Raw genomic sequence first — 25460 nt, forward strand, 5'->3', positions numbered from 1 at the left:
TGTGAAGGTGGGAAGGTAATAACTAGTCTCTATTCTTTTTCTTTAGCTGAGACAAGCAAAGTAGCTAATTATGTATAAGAATATATATATATATATATATATGTATTCATTCAAAGCTGATGGTTCACTCCATTGCTGCTTAGAGATTCTCACTGTGTGCGATCCTTCAGGTGACGAAAAAAAATGAATATATATGTATATATATAGATCCCATGCTTGAAAAGCAGTAAGGGTTAGTGACAGGAAGGGCATCCAGCTGTAAAAACAATGCCTCAATAATATATATCCATATAACCCATGCTAACATGGGAAAAAATGGATGTAAAAACAATCAAATGAACAATTGTGTGTATACATATACATATATAATATATATATATATAATATTTATATATATATTATATATACATACATATATATATATATATATATATATATATATATATAGTCTCCTTGTAAAAGAATATAGGGGTTAAGGACCTCAAGAGAGAGAGAGAGAGTGAGAGAATGTGGTCCCAATAATTGAAGTATCAACATTTCTACCTTATTGGGTTTCATCAGCTTCAGTATAATCAAGAACACATGGTCTCAATTCAGAATATATATACAATATAGAGATATCATATAGATATCATACAATATGTAGCTGTCATATACAATATGCCAAAAATAGCATCTTAGAGTTATAAGAACAACCGATATAAATATTTTGAATATTTTCAGATGAATTGGTGGCGCAGTGTATAACCATCCTGTCAGTATTTATCATATGATGGTGAAAGTTTAAAATAAGGATGTGACAATAACTACACAATATTCCATAGTCTTTGGTCTTTTATAATGTAACTGTTGTATTATGTTTAAACTAAGGAATGAATTCCTCAGTTATTGCAAAGCCAACAACTAGCGATAGTCTCTTAAATTGGCCAACAAAATTACATTATAAGAGATGGGAAATGGGATTATGTGATGTTCATGCTTTTCTGCCAAGCATGAGTGAATGAAGAACAATGGCTATAAAAGATAAGACATAGATATGCTCAGCTTAGTGGGAACTTACCATTTTCACATTACGATATTTACCACTTGAATTCCTATATCTGATCAATCAGACGGTTTTAATAAAGTGTAGCAATGTGTTAGAATTGGTAAAGATTAACATGATAATAAAGATCTATAAGTTGTACTGATTATCAGATAATGAAATGAAATTTAGGCACAAAGCCAGGAATTTTAAAGGGGAGAGTTTAGTCAATTACACTGACACCAGTATACAACTGGTACTCATTATTTTATCAAGGATGAAAGGCCAAGTCAACCTTGGCAGAATTTGAATTCGGAATGTAAAGAGCTGTAAAAAATGCTGCAAGTGTTTTCTCCGATATGCTAACAATTCTGCCAGCTTGGTGCTTCAGTACTGGTTATCATATGATACCAAGTTGGGACTCACAAAAATTTACCAAAGTTGAATTAAGTAAAATTCTTCAATGGTGCCAATGAAATAGAGATGAGTAAGGCTTATTACATAGTAAACCATAGTGCCAAAAAAAGGGGAGACTGTCATAGGTACTAAAGAATTCAAAGCTACCATAATACCAGGATTTAAAAACCAACAAGGGGTACATAGTGCCAAGAAATAAAGATGGTGATTTCCTATACAGAATCAAATGACATTGACCAGCAAAAATTTACAAGACATAAGGACAAATGAATAGTAATGACCTCTAAGTGGTCAAGGGCACACACTGTTAAAGGTCAAAAGTTGGCATAAGTAACCACATATTAAGGATTGGCAATAAAGAGTCAAATCCTGATAGTTGTTCTTTAGCCCTCCAAGAAGGAAGGGTCAGCAGCATTTAACAACAATTATAAACAAGCAGAAATGGTAATAAAGGGGCAGACCACTGAGGGGTACAATTCCTTATATGAAGGGCTATCAGTTCAACAAAGTGTATATGGTAATACTAAGTAAGTGCTTTAGTATTGTTATCAATATTTAATAACATTTTGTCTGTGTGTATGACATATTTGTATAGTGTTTTTACCATTAGTCTCAATGTTGCAAGCAACAACCTATACATACATAATATATATGTATATATAATGTCTTCACATCAGAGTATTGTGACACATATTTTATTCTTTACACCAATAAATATGACAGTCTTGTGCATATAACTTTGTCTTACCACTAGTACATGTAGTGTGTATGTAGTTCAGCTTTCTACCAATAAAAAATGATAGAGTGTATATATATATATATATACATAGCCACTCATATCAATATATGTGATGGCATGAGTGTGTATGTTTAATCCTTCACATCAATACACACAAAACTGTACTGTGTGTATATATTTCAGCCTTCCCAGTTACACATGTATGTATACAGCACTTCTATTATCATCTTTCTGCTGATATATCCAAAATGTTGGATGTATATTTTTAAGCTTTTGCACAAATATATCTGACACTGAATGTACATTTTAACCTTCCCAGTAATAGACAGAGAGTATATAATAGCTGTCATACGGTACATTGAACACCACATGAATATTATAGCCTTTCCACCAAAATATATATACACATACATCGTGTGTATAAATTAACAATACAAAATATATGACATTATATGTATAATCTACACAGTATGTAGTTTCGACTTCACATAATTACAGTGTATGTATATATATATATATTATATATATATATATATATATATACATCATGTGTATATCTTTATCTTTGATACAAATAGCATTGTGTATAGATTTCAATCTTGATGCTAATACACATGCTTGTGTGTATATTTTAGCCCCAATATCAATACATTGAGTATATATTTTAGCATTAGCAATAATACGAGACACAGTGTGTATATTTTTAGTCTTCCAAGCAATACATGTACACTGCGTGTATATAACTCAACATACCTGATAATACATGCAGCATAGTGTGTATAGTAATAGTCTTCCAGCAATAAATATACATTGGGTGTATATTTTAGCATTTACAATAATACACAATGCATTGTGTATACTTTTAGCTATCTTAGTAATATATATATATATATATATGCATTGTGTGTGTATATATACATTGTGTGTGTGTGTATATATATATATATATACATACATAGTGTATATTTTAGCATTAACAATGTTATACATGACACTGTGTGTATATTTTCATTCTTATCTGCAATATATATATATATATATATATATATATACAGTGTGTATATTTTAGCATTTACAGTAATACACGATGCATTGTGTATATTTTTAGGTTTCTCAGCAATATATATATATATATATATACATACATACTTACATTGTGTATGTACATATACATTGTGTGTGTGTGTGTATATATACATACACACATAGTGTATATTCTAGCATTAACAATGATATACATGACACTGTGTATATTTTCATTCTCATCTGCAATATATACATTGTGTATTATATACAGAGTGTATATTTTAGTCTTCCCAGCAATACATATACATTGAGTGTGTATTTTGGCTCTCCCACCAATATATAGACATTGTGTATATTTTGACCTCTGCACCATTATATATGAAACAGTATGTGTGTGTATGTGTGTGTGCGTGCAGATATATGTATGTATGTATTTTATGAGTTCACTTCAGCATAACAATGTCATTAACTAATTGTTAGAACTCATATATATATATATATACATATATACATACATATATATATGTATATATATCAGCTTAAGTGTAAAACATTAGGAGAGTACAGAGCATGATATTAATTAACAAATGACAAGAGAACAGGTGTGTGCATATGTAAATACAAATGTTTATGCAAATTTGCATATTTCTGGGTGTGGCTCCTCACCCTCAAACTGCATTACATTATTTATTTATAATTATATATATTTCTGAATGTAACCAATTCCATGCATTTAAATGCTTTACAAAATAAACATGGCACTTTATTTTAATGGCTCTAAGAAAGTTGCAGAACATTGCAAAAGCACTCAGCTCTGAGTGCACAGTTTTAACGGCAGAAACAACTGTAAGCTAATGAAGTTGATTTCAAGATGTCTGTTCCTTTGTCATTCATTAATAAATATATGTTTGTATATATATATATATATATATGTTCTAACCTTCACACTGATACATATTTTGATATTATGCCATTAACATACAGTAAAAACATGTGATACAAATCAACAGCAACATATATCTAACTATAATATATCAACAACATGGCTGAAGTAGGGGAAGAGAGAGAGACCTCTCAAGGGAGCATTTCTGGACCTTAAGTACAAAAATAGTCAGTTTTGTCACATATGTAATATAGCAAGCTGAAAAACAGTTTTTAATAAATTGAAGATTATTCAGTGCCCCAGCATGGCTGCAGCCTCAAAGTTGAAACATATGAAAGAATATAACTAGTAAGAGTGTTTAAAATAAAAAGAAAAGGAAGGGAGATAACTCTAATAAAATCAGTGAATTGAAATACTTTGAAAAATAAAGATAATATAATTGAGAGAGAAAGAGTGGTTCTCGTTAAAGGGTTGCCCCATTAGTGTTTAAACCATCTACATCAGGCCTAAAATATTTTGCCTCTTTTATGTTCAAACTTGCTGGATCTGGCCTCTCACATCTACCCTACAATGTCATTCTAAAATTAAACAATGACATCTTTGGAATCTTAAAGATATAAGATAATGCATGATTAATTCAAAATAATATGAATAAATAAGCATAACATTTGAGAGATTAATATGAATGCTAAAAGATTAAAGCCAATGGAGATGTTTCTCTCTTATAAAACCTCCTCAGCTAAGCATATTTATTCAGTTGGCAGGACTTAAACAAGATCAACTCACTATATTACATATGTGACAACCCCTAACATAATATAACAATACAGACATAGATAGAACATGATACAAGGCCCTAAACATACAGACAATTCTATATGTACAGGAGCCAGTATATACATTATAAGAAGGTTGGTGTTGGGGATCATATAAACCATTTGAATAACATGTTGTTTAACATTTCCACAGATACCAAATATTGGTCACATATATTGTCATGTACAATGGATGCTTACAACATGTCGATAGTACTACAATGTGTATATTGATGTATGCGTGTATATATTTGAAATATTACTGTTGTTTATACAGTGTTGGTTTTATGTTTGGGTATGTAAGTATGCATGTATATGTATTTTATATATGCACATTCTACAGTGTGTATGAAAATGTATGTGCAATACATATATATATATATGTGTATATATACATACATATGAAGTATAAATAAGGATGTGTGCCTGTATTCTATATATATATATGTGTATACACACATATACTAATACATATAGTGTCTATACAAAGGGTTGTATGTGTGTATATGTATGGTCACATAAGGATTATATATATATATATACATATATTCATATATACACATACAAACACATATGTAAATATGTGTGTGTATGTAAATATATATATATATATATGTTCCTTATATTTATATGTCCCATTTTTTTTCAAGTCACTTTATTTTCAGTACAGAGTTTTCTGGGGGGAGTTTATGTGGTATTATTATTATTATTATTATTATTCTTTTTTAATATTTTCTAATATGACAACCAGTTGTGTGATATCTATTTATTAGGACTTATTTATCTCATGCTAACAACCAGAAAAGTTTACATTTTCAGCTTACCACTTTGTATTCAATAAATACCTATCAATAACTAATAAATCTTATTGATTATTAGCAGTTTACAGAAATTGCAGTAGATATGATGTTTCCAATTTTTTTAATGATTTTTCTTTTTTTTTTTTACAAAGGAGATTAAGGATTTTAAAGATGCTATCCAGGATTGAAAGCTACTATCAAAAGTATAAGCTCGCCAAGTATGTCTCCTCATGTTTTAGTATTCATCACAGTTATAGATAGCAGCAGTTATTTAGCAATAAGTCAGTCCTGATTCAACTTTGACCAAAGGCAATCAAACCATGACCATCCTGTCTTATTTTTACAAAATGTACTTTGGGCCTCATTCTCCAACATAGTCTCACATCTTTTCTTCTTTAAGGGGGTTTGAGGAATATTTGTTTCCTTTTTCTAACAGCCTGTATGATCATGTGGATGCTCCTTCATTGGCTCATGCATAACAATTAGATAACGGTTATCTCTGCAGAAGGCCACCATCTTTTGTTTAATTATATTAAGTCTATTTAATATCATTGCTGTTTATGATTAACAAATCATTTATTTACGTATATATTTATTTATTCAGTGATATGAAGAGATAAATTGCCTAATTAATCTGATTAGCTATGATACAAGCTACTAATTGCAGACAGTTAACACAAAGGTTATGAGCTAGAGAATGGTAACTATCTTTACTGTAGATTATTCCACTGAAGTTCATCTGTAATAGACTAGCATTCTATCCAGGAGTGTTGAATTTCTCCCACATCCTTATAAGCAGTTAAATGTTTAAGGATAACTCCCTTATCTTGTAATTCCATAGATATTTCTGAAGGAACCTTAATTTCAATTTTTCTGATTTCTTTTCCTTACTGACAGTTAACATACATTTTTCTATCCTCAGATAGGATGGATATGCATGTAAAGTAATTAATTAACATCAATAAAATAATTAAGCGTCAGGCTAGTAATCAAAGTTGTCAGTAGTTCAAGTCTCATCAGTAGCACTGCAAAGCCAAATTTCCTTATATATAAGTGGGGAATAGTTAATTTGAATGAAACTGTATAACTGGTTAGCCCACATTATTTCATAAGGAGCATAGGGCCAGTTTTGGTTTCCTGGTTTCTCTAGCATATACTTTCCTCTCTGGACAAGATGCTAGTCATTTTTGCCAGCTGAGTGGACCAGAGCAGCATGAAATGAAGTGTTTTGCTCAAGAACACAATATATCATCCCGCCCAGGAATCAAAATCACAATTTTATGATGAAGAGTCCAACACCCGAACCACTAAGCCATGCATCTCCACAAAACTACATAATAGCTTGTATATATTTCATTTTTATTAGATTATTAATTTAACTCTGATAAAAAACTGAACTTGAAGTTCTGAGAATTGATAGAAAAAAAATAAAAATTGATTTTGATTATTATTCATGTTGCTGTTTAGCCCTAGGTCAGTCCTGATAGAGCATGCCTTTGATTTGATCAAAGGCATTCAAGTCATAGCCATATTGTCTTTTTGTATATCTAGAAGCAACATTGTTCAATGTGACCTCCAGCCACACCTTTTTTTAATAAGGTGATAAGGTTTGATTAGATGGAACTTGGCTGTTATTTCTAACAGGCTGGGCAACCACATTGAAGCACCTTGCTTGGCTCAAGTTTTCCAGTGTATATGTGCATGTGTGTTAGCATGTGTATGTGCGATTTGTGCAAGTACATGAGCTGTGACATTTGAATAGAAACAGAGAGAGTGCCTATGTTCTTGTTAAGCCACACATCAACTCTGACTGAAATGACCTATGAATAAAAGTGCTCTAGCCATGCCTATCCCATCTTTTCTTATATTAATGACTTCACTCTTCAAAGTGTCATTTTAAAAAAAAATCTAAGATGGTTGGGTGTATGTAATTTGAGAGGGAAATTTAGCTGTCATTTTTAGTGGGCTGGATGAATGCATAGAATTGTAGAATCACTCTTGTCAACACCTGAGCACTGCATGTATGTTCATTATTATAGTGAGTCAGAACAGAATGATAAGTTGAGCCCAGTATTCAATATGCTGCTTTGAAACAGCAATGGAAATTGACTGACCAAGCACAAAAGAGCAACGATTATATAATTTAGCCAATCAGAAAGAAAATAATCAATGTGATTGCTCTCTGGTTTCTAACTGTTTGTTAGTATTGGCCCATGTTACTATGGCAACCACAGCAGTATATTGTTGTTTTACTTCCTCTCCCTCTCTCAGGTATATTCAATAGAAGAGACTAGGTATTATACAAACAAATTAAACTGAGTCATTAGGACAACAGCCTGTCAGCTGAACCATCAGCAGTTCAAATTTCACGCATGGCACTGAGCTACGTTCCTGGAAAAATATACCTAATACTCAAGTCTAATAAATCTAACTCCAAGTAGGTAGCATGAAATGTGTAATTGTTATAATACCTACAGAAGTACAGTTCAATACTATAGGCAGTAATGGGTACTATGAAGAGGTACAGTGTAATACTAAAGACAGCATTAGGAGTCAGTGAGGTAATTTGATACTATAAGCAACAATAAGTACCTTGAAGAAGTACAGAGCTATCCTAAAGGCAGCCAATAAAGCATGGGAAAACACTATTTATTACAATAGGCAGCAATAGGTCCTATGTTCAGTTTAATACTATAAGCAGCTACAGTTTTCATAGGCAAATGCAGTTTATTACTATAAGTAACCTTAAATATGATAGAGAAGTAGAGCCTGATGCTATAGGGGGAATCATAGGCAGTATAGTTTAATGTTTTAAGAAGCTATAGGTACTATGTGGAGGCACTGTAGAATGTTAAAAATCACAGGTCCAATGGATAATTTATGAACGTTTTGAGTTTACCATGCTGAATTCAAATTTCATCATGAGTATAAAAAAAATATCACAACAGGCAGGAATATGTATTTCTGTAGATGAAAATGTTGGCTAACAGCAGTGGAAATGGGAATAAACTTCACATCTTATTTAGTACAAGGAAAGTCACCTTTAACCTTTTTAAAAAAACCCAGCCGGTCTGCATTGAGGAGTTTGAAAGGCAGATAGATCTGAAGCAGATCTGGATCAGAGAAAGCAAGTTATTGATGAGGTTACAAATGTCAGCAAAAGGATTTTGACAACAAATGAATAATTAATTATATGGTTAAAGGCTTAACCAATTGACAAATAAAGGAGTGAAATAGAACCAGTGTGTGTTTATTATTGGCATAACAACCCTCTCAAAATACAACCATATTATAATATTTGTCTTTTAGTAAAGAGAAATGGCAGTGCACATGACCATTTATAGGGCCTCCAAGACTAGAGAAGCTCAGGAAGGGAGGATGATGTCCTCAATCCTGAGGCTTTGCCTGAGTTGAGTCCACAAAGGATGTGCCAAGTGCCAGGCAGTGGTGTTAAACCAAGTTGGGGGTTAAGTCTACTACCTAAGTAGGCCATGGCAAGATTTGAACTCCTAATGTAAAGAGCTGGAACAAATACTGCCAGTTGATTACATCGGCCCCAGGGCTCAACTGATTTTTATTTCACAACCCTGAAAGGATGAAAGGCAAAGTTGACCTCAGGAGCATTTGAACTCAGAACATAAAGGCAGAAGAAACTCCGATAACATTTTGTCCAGCATACTAACAATTCTAGCAGTCCATTGCTTTAATAATAATAATAATAATAATAATAATGTCTCTACTAAAAGCACGAGGCCTGAAATTTGGTTGAAGGGGACTAGTTGATTACATCAACTCTGGTGTTTCACTGGTACTTAGTTTATTGACCCCAAAAGGATGAAAGATATTGACCTCAGCAGGATTTGAACTCAGAGCAAAAAGATGGATGTAATCCAGCTCAGCATTCTGTCTGGAACGCTAATGATTCTGCCAGCTTGCCACTTTTGAAAATCATATCAGGAGATTTTAGTTGGTCAACAGTAACATAAAATATACCAAAATCTGATAATATTGAAAATTAACTGAAACCTGTAAGCTGTCTGTTTCTTAGAAATATAATTACGAAATAGTTCAGTGAATGGGATGTATACTAAGATCTTTGGTGAAAGAGAGGGCATTGAGAAAACAAAAATATATTAACCAGAGTTGATTAGGTTAGCCACTTCTTGTACATCCATTGATTATCTAGATAGAAGACCATAGATGTATGGATAGGAGGATATCAGATCAGCTGCTGAAGGAGTCATTACTTTGTTAGGGTTACCACTACAGTTTAACCCTTTAGCATTTAAACTGGCCACATCTGGCCCAAATCTTCCACCTATTTTATGCTAAAACTGACCAGATCAGGCCTCTCACACCTACCTTGCAATGTCATTCTAAAATATAAAAGCTACAAGATAATTACAGGATTAGTTTTATAAAATGTGAATAAATAAGTATTACATTTGATTAAGTAATTTGAATACTAAAGGGTTAATTATGAACAATCAAGTTCAAAACTAGCTGTAGGTAGATACCAAAAGATGACATAGTTCAGTCTCTGGTATTCACTTACAGTTGTTTACAAGGGTTGAGTCTGGTTTTACAAAGGATCTCAAGTACAAGGAAAGAGAACTAATAGAACCCTGCTCTTCACTTCAGTTGCATCACCACCATTCTAGAATGAACTAAAATCAACTGAAAAGCCCACACATACTATTACACACATTATTATTTTGGGTTCCTTGGTTGCCCCTGGGTGGTGTTTCCCTTTTATTGGGGAATTTTGTTAATTGTCATCGTTTACATGCATTTATATTAATCTCCACTGTTCTTTGTCTTTGAATTGTCCTAAATATTTTTGCAACCCCTTGTAGCCATTTAAGTATCATTATTATTATTATTATAGGTGGCAAGCTAGCAGAATCATTAGCATGCCAGGTGAAATGCTTACCAGTATTTCACCTGTCTTTATGTTCGGAGTTCAAATTCCACCAAGTTTGACTTTGCCTTTCATCCTTTCAGGGTCAATAAATTAAGTACCAGTTGTGTATTAGGGTAGATCTAATCAACTGTCCTTCCTAACACCAACCACTCCGTGAGAGTAGTGGGTGCTTTTACGTGCCACCGGCACGAGGGCCATTTAGGTGGTACTGGCAATGGCCACGCTCAAATTATTATTATAATCATTAGAGTGGCAGTTGAAGTAGGCAAACTGACAGAATTATAAGATCATTGGAAAAATGCTATGCTCTATTTGTTCCAGCTATTTACATTCCTAGTTCAAATGCTGCCAGTGACAGTCGAGTACTGAAGCTGTCCCCTAAGAATTATTGTGCCTAAATTAGAAACAATTATCAGAGTGCCAAACAAAATATCTGGGAGTATTCAGTTATGTTTTTTTTTTCAATTCTGATTTTGAATCTTGCTGAGTTTAACTTTGCCATTTCATCCTTCTAAGATCAACAAAATAAATGCCAGCCAGATACTGGAACTGATATAATTTATCTACACCCTCCTCATCCCATAATTCTGGCTTTATAGCTACATTAGAAATATATTATTATTATTATTAGCTGTAGTTGGATAGTAAGCAGGTGAAAATACGAGAGCATCAGATAAAAGCTTAGTGTCATATCTTCTTGTTCTTCATGTTTTGAGTTCAATTACCATCAAAACCAATTGTCTTTAATCCTCTTGAGTCAATAAAAGAAAGTACTAATTACTGGCCAAAACCTGAAACAGTTATTATTATTATTATATTATTTATCTTTCAGGGTTTAGTAAAATAAAGAACCAGTCAAGTACTGATGTTAATACATTCAACTGTTTTCTCTCCTACCTAACCATTTGGCCTATTTTAGAAAGAATAATGATGAAAATAATAATCCTTTCTACTAAAGGTACAAGGCCTGAAATTTTTGGGAAGAGAGCTAGTTGATTACAATGACCCCAGTACATGACTGGTACTAAATTTATCAATCCTAAAAAGATAAAAAGCAAAGTCGGCCTCAGTGGCATTTGAACTCAGAACATAAAGATAGACAAAATGCCCAATGCCCCTAAGCATTTTGTCTATGCCCCTAAGCATTTTGTCTAGCTTACTAACTATTCTGTCAGCATGCCGTCTTAATAACAATGATGATGATAATAATAATCATATTTGTAGTTGTCATTATTTTTATTGTTTACATGTGTCTCCACTGTCCTTTGTCACTAAGCATTTTGCCAGGTGTGTTAACAATTCTGCCAGCTCGTTACCTTAATAACGATGATTTCTAATGTGGTTTTTTTTTTTTTTTTTGGAGGAAAGGGATCTGAACATAGATTTTATGCCCCCCTGTATTTAACAGGTACTTATCTATTTTATTACCTTTCTGCTCACATGCACTCAATAGGGTGAAAGGCAAAGCAAACCCTAGTATGATTTGAACCCAGAATGCTACGGGTCATATGTAAGTGCAACACAATATATCTGTCTGTCACTCTAATATTTCTGCTGCTTACTCCATCACCTCAACAATACGTAATTGTAAATAATTGAATAATACAATGAATATTTAAAATATTTACATATAAACTATTTTATATAGGGCCACATTTTAAGGGGTTGGAGAAGTTAGTCAATTTAAATAGACCCTAGTATTTGACAGGTACTTTATTTCCTCAACCTCAGAAAGATGAAAGGCAAAAATTCTTGAAATAACAGTATTTCTTTGTGCAAAGCATTTTTAGCAGAGAGCTCAATTAATATGATAAAGATTATTCTTGTTCAAAGCAATAATATAATCAAATATGATGAATATCTGAAATTACTTGAATATATGGACATTGTTATTTATATTAAAATACATGTTAATAACTTATCTAGTTGCAAAGTATTTCTGGTCACAACATAGCTCCCTTTTTTCAGAGGTGATGGTAAGGGCTATTTTGAGAGAACTAATCCCTTATTAGTTACCCATTGAAAGAATAATGAGAAATAATGGAAAAAGGTGAAATTTTAAGAATTCTCTTGATCTTTCTCACTTGTAAGGGAAAACAAAAACAAACATTACTTTAACCCTTTTGTTACCATATTTCTGTTGAGATGTTCTGTGTTTCTTCCAATTATTTTAAATATAACAAAGAATTTAGTAAAATAACTTGGTTATCATTAAGTTAGTGTTAGGAACATAAATTGTGATAAAGGTTTGGTGGAAGAGTTTAATTCAGAACTTATGAAACAAGACATTTGTACTACAGAGACAGAGCTGGTTTCAGCCAGGTTGGTCACGAAAGGGTTAAGAATTGTTTCTCTATTATATATTTTAACCCTTTTGTTACCATATTTCTTTTGAGATGCTCTGTGTTTCTTTCAATTAATTTTAAATATAACAAAAAATTTAGTAAAATAACATCGTTATCGTTAAGCTAGTGTTAGGAACATAAATTGTGACTGAGATTTGGTGGCAGATTTGAATACAAAACTTATGAAAACAAGACATTTATACTACAGAGCCAGGTTGGAAACGAAAGGGTTAAAAAGGATACCAAAATCTGAAATCAATAAAACAATTTAAAACCAATTAACAGAAATGAGTATTAAATTTTTTTTTCTAATTTTGGCATAAAGCCAGGAATTTGAAGAGAAGGAACAACTTAATTATATCTACTCTAATGCATAACTAGTACTTATTTCATCAACCCTGAAAGGATAAATGGCAAAGTTGACCTTGGTGGAATTAGAATGCAGACTATAAAAGAGCTGGAAGAAATACTATGAAGAATTTTAGCCAATGTGTTGACAATTGTGCCAATATTCTGCTCTTGTAATAATTCTTTCTATTGTTTATGCACAGCCAACAATTTTAGCAAGAGGGGTTCAAATACTCAAATGGAACCTATTTTAATGACCCTGAAAGGATAAAAGGCAAAGTCAACCTGGGTGGAATTTGAACTCAGAAATATAAAGTGCTGGAAAAAATGCCACTAAGCATTCTGTCTGACATGCTAATGATTCAGCTCATTACCTTAATGAGTATTAATTAATAAGAAAATGTTCTGCACATACAACAAAATTACTTTCTTTATGAACCATTTTACCCACTGTTATTCATATATAATTAATATAAATTAGTATACATTCATGTACGTCTATTTTCGAGAGTTTGTTTAGATTATTATAATAATATGACTATCTAATCTAATTATTAATCAACCACTCAGCAATAATTAAGCTTTTGTTAATTACAATTCCACATCTAATTTTTCTTTTGTAGTCATTTGCATTGGATTGTTGTACACATCTCTATAGTTAACATCTTTTGACGAGCACCTTAATTGGCACTTAACAAACATACACATAGTCATATACACACACGTGCATCTGCACACACACACACATGTAACAGTAAGGTAACTGGCATTCGGAAGGCCATCAAGCAGCAAAAATCATACCAAAATGAAATGAGACATTGGTTCTCTGCAAGAATTGGGTGGGGTTGGGTGGGAGAGTAGTAACTCCAAATAAGATCCGACCAGGATCATAATGCCATGTCCAATTTATGCTATCCTAAAACACAAGCATAAAATGATAATGATGCTTGTTTTAAATATATTTTTCGATAGTTAATGTGCTCTCCACTAAATTTGCTTTGCATAAACTAATATTTTTGTTGTATCTATGACATATTATTCCTTAGCTAGCTGTCAATCCATCGCTTACAACAAGACGGGTTCCAGTTGATCTGTGGAATTAACAATAATGTGGCTGAGCACTCCACAGACATGTGTACCCTTAATGTATTTCTCAGGCAGATTCAGAGTGACACAGAATATGACAGGGCTGGCCCTTTGAAATACAGGCACTACTCATTTTTGCCAAATGAGTGGACTGGAGCAACATGAAATAAAGTGTCTTGCTCAAGAACACAATGCATTGCTGGGAATTGAACTCACAACCTTGAGCCAAATACCCTAACCACTTAGCTGTGCACCTTCTTTACAATGCATTATCTCAAACTAATAATAATAATAATAATCATCATTTAATGTCTGCTTTCCATGCTAGCATGGGTTGGATGATTTGACTGAGGACTGGTGAACCAGAAGGCTGCACCAGGCTCCAATCTGATCTGGAAGATTTCTACAGCTAGATATCCTTCCTAACACCAACCACGCTGTGAGTGTAGTGGGTGCTTTTACATGCCACCAGCACGAGGGCCAGTTAGGTGGTACTGGCAATGGCCATGCTCAAATTATTATTATTATTAGAGTGGCAGTTGAAGGAGGCAAGCTGACAGAATCATAAGATCATTGGAAAAATGCTATGCTCTATTTGTTCCAGCCATTTACATTCCTAGTTCAAATGCTGCCAGTGCCAGTCAAGTACTGAAGTCGCCCCCTAAGAATTATTGTGCTTATATTAGAAACAATTATCAGAGTGCCAAACAAAATGTCTGGGAGTATTCAGTTATGTTTTTAATTATTTTCTTTAATGTTGATTTTGGATTTTCTATAAAATCCATAAGTGAAATCTTGAAGTTTCAACTTCTTCCATAGGTTCTTTGTATTCCATCACTGAGTCACATATATATATATGTGTGTGATTAATTCTCCTATGGTAACCTTTATGTTTTGCTTTTCATTTTTTGTTGTCACTAATGAATAGAGAAGCTTCAGACCAATTTACTGCTGCTGTGACAGGAAAGGCTTTATCTGGATAAAATAATAATAATAATAATACATGTATGTATAATATACACATTATGTGTTTACATGTTATTCCATGGGACGACAAAGTCGAAGAAGCTATGTCCAGCCACTTAGAATAAAGAACTCAGATAAGTCTGAGAGTAAATGCACATTTAATCCATAATCATTAGTCCGACAAAATATATGTTGTTGGACTAATGGTTTTGGATTAGATGCTTATATGTTTCCATATATATAATGGTGTCTCTATTTTCAAGTATTCTCCATTTTAGCTCATTCTCTTTAAGACATTTAATATGTGTATGTATGTATGAATATGTATGTGAGTGTGTGTGTGTGTATATATATATATATATATATATATAGTACAAGTTCATGAACCAGACGGTCACTATTAAAAGAAGGTACTCAAAAGTTTTTGGTTCTGAGAAGTTACATTTGCTGGAATTATTTTGTAACAATCTGCAGATGTGTTTCAATAATTTTTAAATATTATCAAGGAATAATATTACCTTGATAATGACTGGGTGGAAACACTTTCAAACACCTCTGATCACAAATAAATCGTGCTTTATCTCGTCTTTCTTACATTCATTTAATACAGTAGTACTTTCGTTTATGAATGCCTCTGATCATGAATATATATATAATCAAAGTAAGCAACAAGGATATCCAGAGGTAATGCAGTACGATCGTTTCATGTGACTCCATTTAATTGAAAAATGCAAACATTACATCAATTTAAAATGTAGAGCAATCTTCAGCTGCATAAAAATATAGAATTTGGTTAAATTCGAAGGATTCATTTGTATAGTTTTCTTTTTATCCAAAAGTTACAACTGTGATGTTGTTGATAAAACATGTTCTTTGTCTATCTACTTATCCTCTTTGTGGCTTTTGATAAAAAGAAAACTATATAAATGAATCCTTCAAATTTAACTAAATTCTATATTTTTATGCAACTGAAGATTGCTCTACATTTTAAATTGATGTAATGTTTGCATTGTTCAATTAAATGGAGTCACATGAAACAATCGTACTGCATTACTTCTGGATATGCTTGTTGCTTACTTTGATTATAATCACCCCATTTTGAATTGTATGGATAATGCCATACTAAATTCTGGTGCCTTTAACTTAAGTACCATATTCAGCTGAATCTAAATTTGAATGAACTTATATATATATATATATATATATATTTATGAAGCATGATTTATGATCAGAGATGCTCAAAAACTGAGGTACTGCTGTAGTTCCAATACACACACATACACATGGACACAAATTGAAATTTGAGACACCACACACATTCAGAGACATCTTAGTACCATTATATATGATCTTGGGCAAAACAGTACCTTGGGCCCAAATAGTATTTATTCATTGATAGTAAGAGTAAGCCACAACATACATAGATCAAAATTGGTACCCTAGACCTGTGAAACTCCTGGTCAGCTTTCCCATGCCTTCAGATGGCACTGATCACACCATTGTCTCAGAGTTTTGTGAAACAATAGGAGGACTCCGATTTATATATATACATATATATACACTTTTCCTTGTTTCAGTAACTTTGACTGTGGCCATGCTGGAGCACCACCTTTAGTCGAGCAAATTGACCCCAGGTCTTATCCTTTGTAAGTCTAGTACTTATTCTATCGGTCTCTTTTGCCGAACCGCTAAGTTACGGGGATGTAAACACACCAGCATCGGTTGTCAAGCGATATTGGGGGGACAAGCACAGACACACAAACATATACACACACTCATATATATATATATATATATATATACACACACACACACATATATATATATATATATATATACACACACACATATATATATATGACGGGTTTTTTCAGTTTCCATCTATGAAATCCACTCACAAGGCTTTGGTCAGCCCAAGGCTATAGTAGAAGACACTTACCCAAGGTGCTACGCAGTGGGAATGAACCCGGAACATGTGTTTGGTAAGCAAGCTACTTACCACACAGCTACTCCTGCGCCTATATATTTATTTATTCTACTGTATGTATTGAGTACCTTTTCCTAACAGTTGAAAATACAAACATATACATATATATCTTAGAGAGAAAGAGAGAGAGAGGCGAGTCTTCTTAGCAGAAGTTGATGAGACAAACATTTAGATTAATCTCAATGATTTTTCATTGACTGATCAATTATGTGGTTGATTGATTGATTGATTGATTGATTGATTGACCACTTTCTGGTGACATTGGTAGGATGACCACAAATAGCCAAGATGATCAAAATTTGACCTCATTCAGGTCATTAAGGTGACATGAGTTGAAATCACCAGAAATGGTCATAATGATCAGATATGTTTTTCATCTTTTCTGTTTTTGTTTATTTTTTTCCAGAAATGAAAATTTTTTTTTCATTTCTTTTCTAGTTATTTTTGTAAAACACAACCTTGAGATCTCTACCTTTCAGGTAGAGGTAAATGTGACTATTTTGAATGTAAACTTCATTTCTTTTTAGGGGGTGGGGAGTATGTATATATTTATGTATGTGTGAGTCAATATATGTATATGCATATATGCTTGAGTCTATGTACGAATGTATACATGTGTCTATATATGTATGTATGTATGTATGTATGCATCTTATGTGTATGTTAGTGTATATGTATGTACATTGAACATGCATTATATCAGTATGTATGTCTCTAATAATAATAATAATCTTTTCTACTATAGGCAGAAGGCCTGAAATCTGGGAGGAAGGGGAAATCAATTGTATTGATCCTAGTAGACAACTGGTACTTAATTTATCGACCCTGGATAATAATAATGGTTTCTAATTAAGGTGCAAGGCCAGCAATCTTGAGGAGAAAGGATGGAGTTGACTGGTTCTTCATTTTATTGACTCTAAATGAATGAAAGGCAAGGTCAACCTTACTGAGATTTGAACTCAGTAATTAAAGAGCAGCAACTCAATACAACATGGCATTTTGGTCAACACTCCTAAGAATTCTGCCAATCCAATATGAAAACTAAAACCACCCCCATCTCATGTAATATGATGGTGGCTGTATAACATCGAAGATGAGGAAAAAAATAATTAAATTTAATTTCTGATTGTGTAATGTTTATTATCATTATAAATATTGTTTTTGTTATGGTGGTGTAATTACCGATATGAAAATATTTTCTAAAATATAGACACAAGGCCAGAAATATGAGGAAGGGTTTGGATTGGATTGGATTGCCCATGTTCAGGCCACTGCAGGATGAGGGCCTCAGCATCTCCACTAATCATGGTCTGATGTGGAGGCCATGAATTTGAGCTCGAGACCATAATGGTTCGATGATCCTACTCTGCCAATCCTGGCTTAACATAGCTTGACAGAGGGATGCAGTTTTTTTAAAACTTACCCAGGTATAATTGATTACGTGGACCCCAGTGCACAACTGGCATTCATTTTATTGACCCCAAAATAAAGGGGTTAATTGCTGAAATTGACCTCAGTATTAGACTGGTACTTTAATTTATGTCTCTGAGAAAGATGAAAAGCACAGTTGACCCTTGTGGGATTTGAACTCAGAATATAAACAACTGGCAAAGAAAATACCACTAGGTATTTTATTTAACTCTAACAATACTGGCCATCCTAATGATAACGAAAATAATAGTATCTGCAAGAAGCCATTATTATTATTATCATTATATAATCAATACTTTTATTGAGGTCAAAAGAATTCATAAACTTTCGAGAGAATGTGGAATAATTCCTGTTTGGAATGGTGAATCTTGAAACAGATAAAGCTATAAATAATAGCACATGAATATTGGGTTAAAAAACCCTTTGGATGGAAAAAAGTCAATGGTTGCCTGTTGGGCATGAACCAAAATCTCCTCTAAACATAGCAGATGTTCTACCATTGGATCAAAACAATCCTTTGAATTTCTCAATTGTGAAAATTGCTTTGTGGTATTTGATCTAGTTTTTTACATTCTGAGTTCAAATCCCGCTGAGATCAATTTTGCCTTTCATCTCTCTAAGGGTCAATAAAAATAAAGTACCAGTAAAGTGTTGGAAGCTGATGGTATCATCTAACATCCTGGCCTCAAAATTGTTGGCCGTGCACTCAAATTAAGAACAATTATTATTATTATTATGATTATTATTACAGATACTAAAGTATAGGGGACTGGCTGAAATGCTAGGGTGTAAGGAAAAATATTTTGTGGGATTTGTTTCAGATCTTTACATTCTGAGTTCAAACCCTTCCAAGGTCAGCTTTGCCTTTCGTCCCACTGGGGTTGATGAAATAAGAACCAATCAAACACTGGGATCGATGTAATTGATGACTCCGCTCCCAGCAAATTTCAGGCCTTATACCTATAATATAACTATTTATTATTATTATTATTATTATTATTACTACAACTTCAGCCATTATAACTACAACTACTTCTATTTATTATTAACTGATAAAGATAAAAATGATTATAAAAAAACTAATATTATTATTATCTTTTTTCTTATATATTTCTATGTTTAACATACCTCCCATCACTGATTTACTAAAAAGAAACACATACATACACATACATAAACATACATGTTTATATGTATGTAATGTATGTACAGATGTATACATACATACACACACATACACTTATATATATATATGTAGGCATGCATGTATGTGTGTACACACACACACACACATATATATATATATATATATATATATATATATATACAAATACATGTACATATGTATGCATGTATTTATGAATGTTTAAAGATAAAAGGTGTCATTCTTACCACAAAGAAATAGAACTTAGAAAAATATTATAAATATACTTTTAAACTATATATATTGTTAAGATTTGATTGTTTAAAATGTTTTTTTGTTTTTGTTATCATTGTTTTTCTTTTTTACCAAATGCAATAATTAAATCATTGATATTGTTGTTGTTTTTGTTGCTGTTGTACATGTTCTGAAGTTTTTGCTGCAATTGTAAATTGTGCATTTAATTACTCTTTGTAGTACTTCTTGTAGTTATTATTGTTGTTTTTTTCTTCTTGTTGTTGTATTGTTACTGTTTTTTGTTATAGCAATAGCTTTGAACACATTTTAGTTAAAAAGACGAGGGAAAAAAAAAACAAAAAATAGAAAGAAACTGAAAAAAAAATTAGATGCAAAAAAAAAATTCATTTTGTTCAATAATCTTTTCCATTTTGTCTGTCTGTTTATCTGTGTCTCATGATAAACAAAAAGAATAAAATGTTTATATTATAATTGTCTTTTTTTAAAGATTTTTTTTTAATGCTTCAGAATGGTCAGTCTGTGTTTAAATACCCAAGAAGTGGGCAAAATTGAAATCAGAATTGATCCTTTTATATAGTGATTTTTGATCTACCACCTGTGTTGAGTTGTTGTATTTGTAAAATGGTTGTTGGTTTTTATCACTTACCAACTCAAACTTAAATACATGTGTGAGTGTTTGTGTTTGTTGTGTGTGTATTTAGGTGTGTATATAAGGATGATGAAATATTGAGGTGATTAAAGGTGGAGAGAGAGAGAGAGAGAGCAGAATTAACTGCCTAACATGATAGATAGATAGATAAATATAGATAGATAGAGATAGATAGATAGATAAGAAGAGAGAGATAGGAAGAGAGAGAAAGGCAAACAGACAGGCAGATAGACAGACAGGTAGATAAGATCTTTAACTAACGTCCATCAAATTACCATAGGGCTTTCAACCAATAAGAGTGGTCTGATTTTTATTTTCTTTTGTATTTTTTTTATTTTTGATATTATATATTATTGTATTTGAGCAAATATTTAGATGGTGGTAGTCGTGGTGACAGAGGTAATGGTGGTGATGTAAGTAGTTGTGGTGGTAGTGGTGGTGGTGATGTTAGTCGTGGTGGTAGTGTCATGAAAAATAAATCCTTTCAAACCATCAAGTGAAGCTCAAATTAGGTGTAAAAGTCTGTAATGATTCTAAAAATATAGAAAGAAAAAAAAAATAAAAGGATAAAAAAAAAATGAAATAAAAATCAACCATACACACAGAGAAAAAAATATGTATTTGATTTGATTATTGGTTTCCAATTATTTCTCCCAAAGAAATTGTGTCAATATTAAAGAGTGTGTGTGTGTGTATGTGCATGTTCATGTAATAACGTCTGTGTATATATATATATATATATATATGTGTGTGTGTGTGTGTGTGTGGTGTGTGTGTGTGTGTGTGTGTGTGTGTGTGTGTGTGAGTGTTAATATGTGGTATGTGTAAGCTAGCGTGAGTTTTCATTCACGTTTTGGTGCCTCTTTGATGAATGGGTACATTCACATGTGAGTGCTACCCTGGGTTGGAGAGCCACGGCGATAATGTTCAACAACATGTGATAGATCCCTTTGGAATGTATCTTGGGGTCTATGAGTCCGATGCTTGTGGTTGCTTTCGTCGGCAAACAGCGGGACATGTACACGAGGAATATGGAAGCCAGAACCACCAAACAGTGGATCATACCTCATGTTCTGTGGAAAAATCAGAAAGAAAGAGATAGAGATAAATATATATACACTTCTTTACTACCCATAAGGGGCTAAACATAGAGGGGACAAACAAAGACAGACAAAGGGATTAAGTCGATTACATCGACCCCAGTGCATAACTGGTACTTAATTTATCGACCCCGAAAGGATGAAAGGCAAAGTTGACCTCGGCGGAATTTGAACTCAGAACATAACGACAGATGAAATACTGCTAAGCATTTCGCCCGGCGCGCTAACGTTTCTGCCAGCTCGCCACCTTAGATAGAGATAAATATATATATACAAATATGCAAATATTTTATCAACTTAAAGCTTATAAGCAATCATTGTGCATTGACTAAGGTAAATGGTCTAATATTGAGGCACATTAGTCCTTGACGGAAAAAAATAGGGTTGTCTGTATGTGTGGGGCCCTACATTTTTGTGTCGAAGGCTTATATGCTCCAATATTAGATTATTTATCATAGTCAATGCACGGTGATCACTTATAAGCTTTAAGCTTATAAAATATTATTATTTACAAAAATCAATACTGCTCACCAAAAATCACATACATATGCAAATGCATATATATATAATACATACAATGTGATATATAAAAATAGTTTCAAATTTAAGCACAGGGCTAGCAATTTTGAGTGGTGTGAGGTTGGTATCATCAACCCTAGTGACAGGTATTTTATTTTATCAATCCCCAAAAGATGAAAGGCCAAGTCAACTTCATTGGGATTTGATAAAATGAGTAATAAAAACAATAATCAATGTTGAGTGAAGGAGAAAAGTGTTCACAGCTCTCCTCTTGTCTACAGAAAAATCAAACAGTCTTTTCCCCAATCATTTTGAATTTTAAACTGGCCACATCTGACTCAAATATCCATGCACACAGAGAAAAAAATATGTATTTGATTTGATTATTGGTTTCCAATTATTTCTCCCAAAGAAACTGTGTCAATATTAAAGAGTGTGTGTATGTGCATGTAATAACGTGTGTGTGTGTGTGTGTGTGTGTATATATATATATATATATAATATATATATATATATATATATGTATATATATATATATATATACACATATATGTGTGTGTGTGATTGAGTGTGTGAGTGTTAATATGTGGTATGTGTAAGCTAGCGTGAGTTTTCATTCATGTTTCGGTGCCTCTTTGATGAATGTGTACATTCACATGTGAGTGCTACCCTGGGTTGGAGAGCCATGGCGATAATGTTCAAAAACATGTGATGGATCAGCTTTTCATACCTACCCTACAATGTTATTCTAAAAATAACCAATCACATCATCTAAACCTCAAAGCTACAAGGTAATGTACGATGAATCCAAAACAATGCTAACAAGCATTTCATTTGAAAGAGTAATTTGGCAGCTAAAGATTTAATGATATATTAATTCAAGAAAATCTCCCTCTGTCATTCAGAGACAGTCATAATTGCTTAGTATTTGCTTAGCATGTCTCAAAGCGAAAATAATTCCAAAGAACCAAAAGTTTATTGTGTATGGTATTTAGTACACCTTTCTTTATCTTTGTCATCCAAATGCAAGCCATTGGTCACATTGAGTTATTTCTCTTAGCTCATTTCCATTTTAATGGGAAGGGTATGCATATGCCACAAATAGGTATCATTCCTTTTCTAGCTTCTTACTCTACTTTGATAAAGGGTGTGCCTAAAACATCAGTCTATTTTTTTTCAGATGGAGTTTATTTGATGCAAATTTTCTATGGCCATATGCCCTTTCTGTCACCAATCCTCACCTGTTTCCAAGTAAGGTATTATTTCTCCCATGGCCAAACATGTTTTCACAGAATATTGGAAATGAATGACACTGCTTGTATGACAGGGATACTCATTTACAACTACCACACAATGCCAATATGTGGAAATACAAAGACACAGAAATGTGTACGTATTTATATATATATATATTTATATATTCTTTTACTTGCTTCAATCATTTGACTGCAGCCATGCTGAAACAATATATACACACATATATATATTATATATACACACATACATATATAATGTGTGAATTGTAGGTACTTGGGGTAAATCACAACTGTTTCGTCTTGAAGCACATCTGCTTATTCTATTATTATAATTAATATATATTCATAGTTGCTGTTGTATGTTAATCAAACAACATATTAGAATTAAGAATTATGAAAATATTATTTGCAGAGTTACTGTATAACAAAACAGGGAAGTGAAAATGTTTTGGTATCATTTAGTCTCCAGTACATGTGTTTCATTTACTAATAAGAATCACAAAGGTTTACATGTCTATCTAACATGTAAATCTTTGTAATTCCTATCAGTAAATGAAACATGTGTAATGTAGAATAAATAATACCAAAACGTTTCTATTTTCCCCTTCACCTACCACTCCAATGCACCATTCTCCGAGCCTTCCGGTGACTTCAGTGCGACTCCTCCACATCGCACATCTTCCCTGACCACCCCTCCCCTCCTTCAAGTGAGCCCACAACCTACGAGACCTCTTGGTTCACAGCTTCTTTCCTAACCCAACCTCCCAGCCTCGCTCGTTCCTCTGCTCCTACCCATGCTGCCACACTTGCCCTTACCTCTCCAGCACCACCCTCCTCACTTGCACCCATCATCAACCCTATCAGATCACCGAGTCCTTCACCTGCACTTCTACCAATGTCATCTACTGCATCTCGTGCTCTCTCTCTCTGCCATTCTCAATACATTGCGCAAATGGGATGCCATTTGGCTGACTGGTTTGCAGAACACCTCCAAGACATCCAACTCAGGAATGACACCTTGGTCTCGCACCATTTCCGCTCTACCAGTCACTCTTTGCAACACCTGTCTGTGTTCGGATTGTCCCTGCACAGGGGCTATCCGGACTCCCGTCTTCGCCATGAACAGGGATTAATCTTCTCTCTTTACTCCTTTGCGCCACATGGGCTCAACTCTCCTCCCCTCTCTTCTCACACCTACTTCTTTCTACCCACCTCTCCTCTCTTGCCCCAACTCCTACCCTCCTTCTCTTCACTCCTACCACCTTCTCCTTTCCCCCTCTCCTTTCATCGTCACTCCTCCCTCGTAACTCCACCCCTACACAATCCAATCCCACCTTCCCTATCCATCCCATCCCACCTCATCCCTTACACCCCCTCTCACATACCCTACCTGTACCCCCGCCCTTGCTTTCCACACATCTCAGCACCACCACACCACACACCACCATAACACATCACACCACCATGCACACACACACATACATACTCTCTTATACACATGCACGTGCACCTTCATTTTGGGATCATTACTACTTTATTATCTCCCCTTCTTTCTAGCTCTCCTGTGTGACCCCTCTGTCCGGCATTTGCCATGATAGATCGCTAGCCACTACACATTCATTATTTTCTCTCCTTGTTTCTTTCTGTGTTCCTTTCTGTGGAAGAGCGTAGGCTCGAAACGTTAAAGACTTTTTCAGTTCCTGAGCGTTAAACTAATACATTTGTTTGTTGTCTACACCACCTGTC

The 25460-nt window shown here is 33.4% G+C and overlaps 1 protein-coding gene across 5 annotated transcripts in view; it reads right to left on the minus strand.

Moving 5' to 3' along the window:
• Positions 1 to 422: 422 nt before the first annotated feature.
• The window catches only part of LOC115209368 (phospholipid phosphatase-related protein type 1-like), a 221064-nt gene continuing 196026 nt past the window's right edge, over positions 423 to 25460 (minus strand). For 3 of the 5 annotated variants that reach the window (XM_029777742.2, XM_029777744.2, XM_029777741.2), the window contains exon 9: positions 21607 to 21912. In XM_029777742.2, the coding sequence (XP_029633602.1) occupies positions 21721 to 21912 (192 nt within the window). In that variant the 3' untranslated portion in view covers positions 21607 to 21720. Of the gene's footprint in view, positions 441 to 20100; positions 20119 to 21606; positions 21913 to 25460 lie in introns of those variants that run through there. The other 2 variants (XR_004998227.1, XR_004998226.1) reach the window with 2 other exon arrangements.

Source organism: Octopus sinensis, linkage group LG3 (genome assembly GCF_006345805.1).
Source record: "Octopus sinensis linkage group LG3, ASM634580v1, whole genome shotgun sequence".
NCBI classification, from domain to species: domain Eukaryota; kingdom Metazoa; phylum Mollusca; class Cephalopoda; order Octopoda; family Octopodidae; genus Octopus; species Octopus sinensis.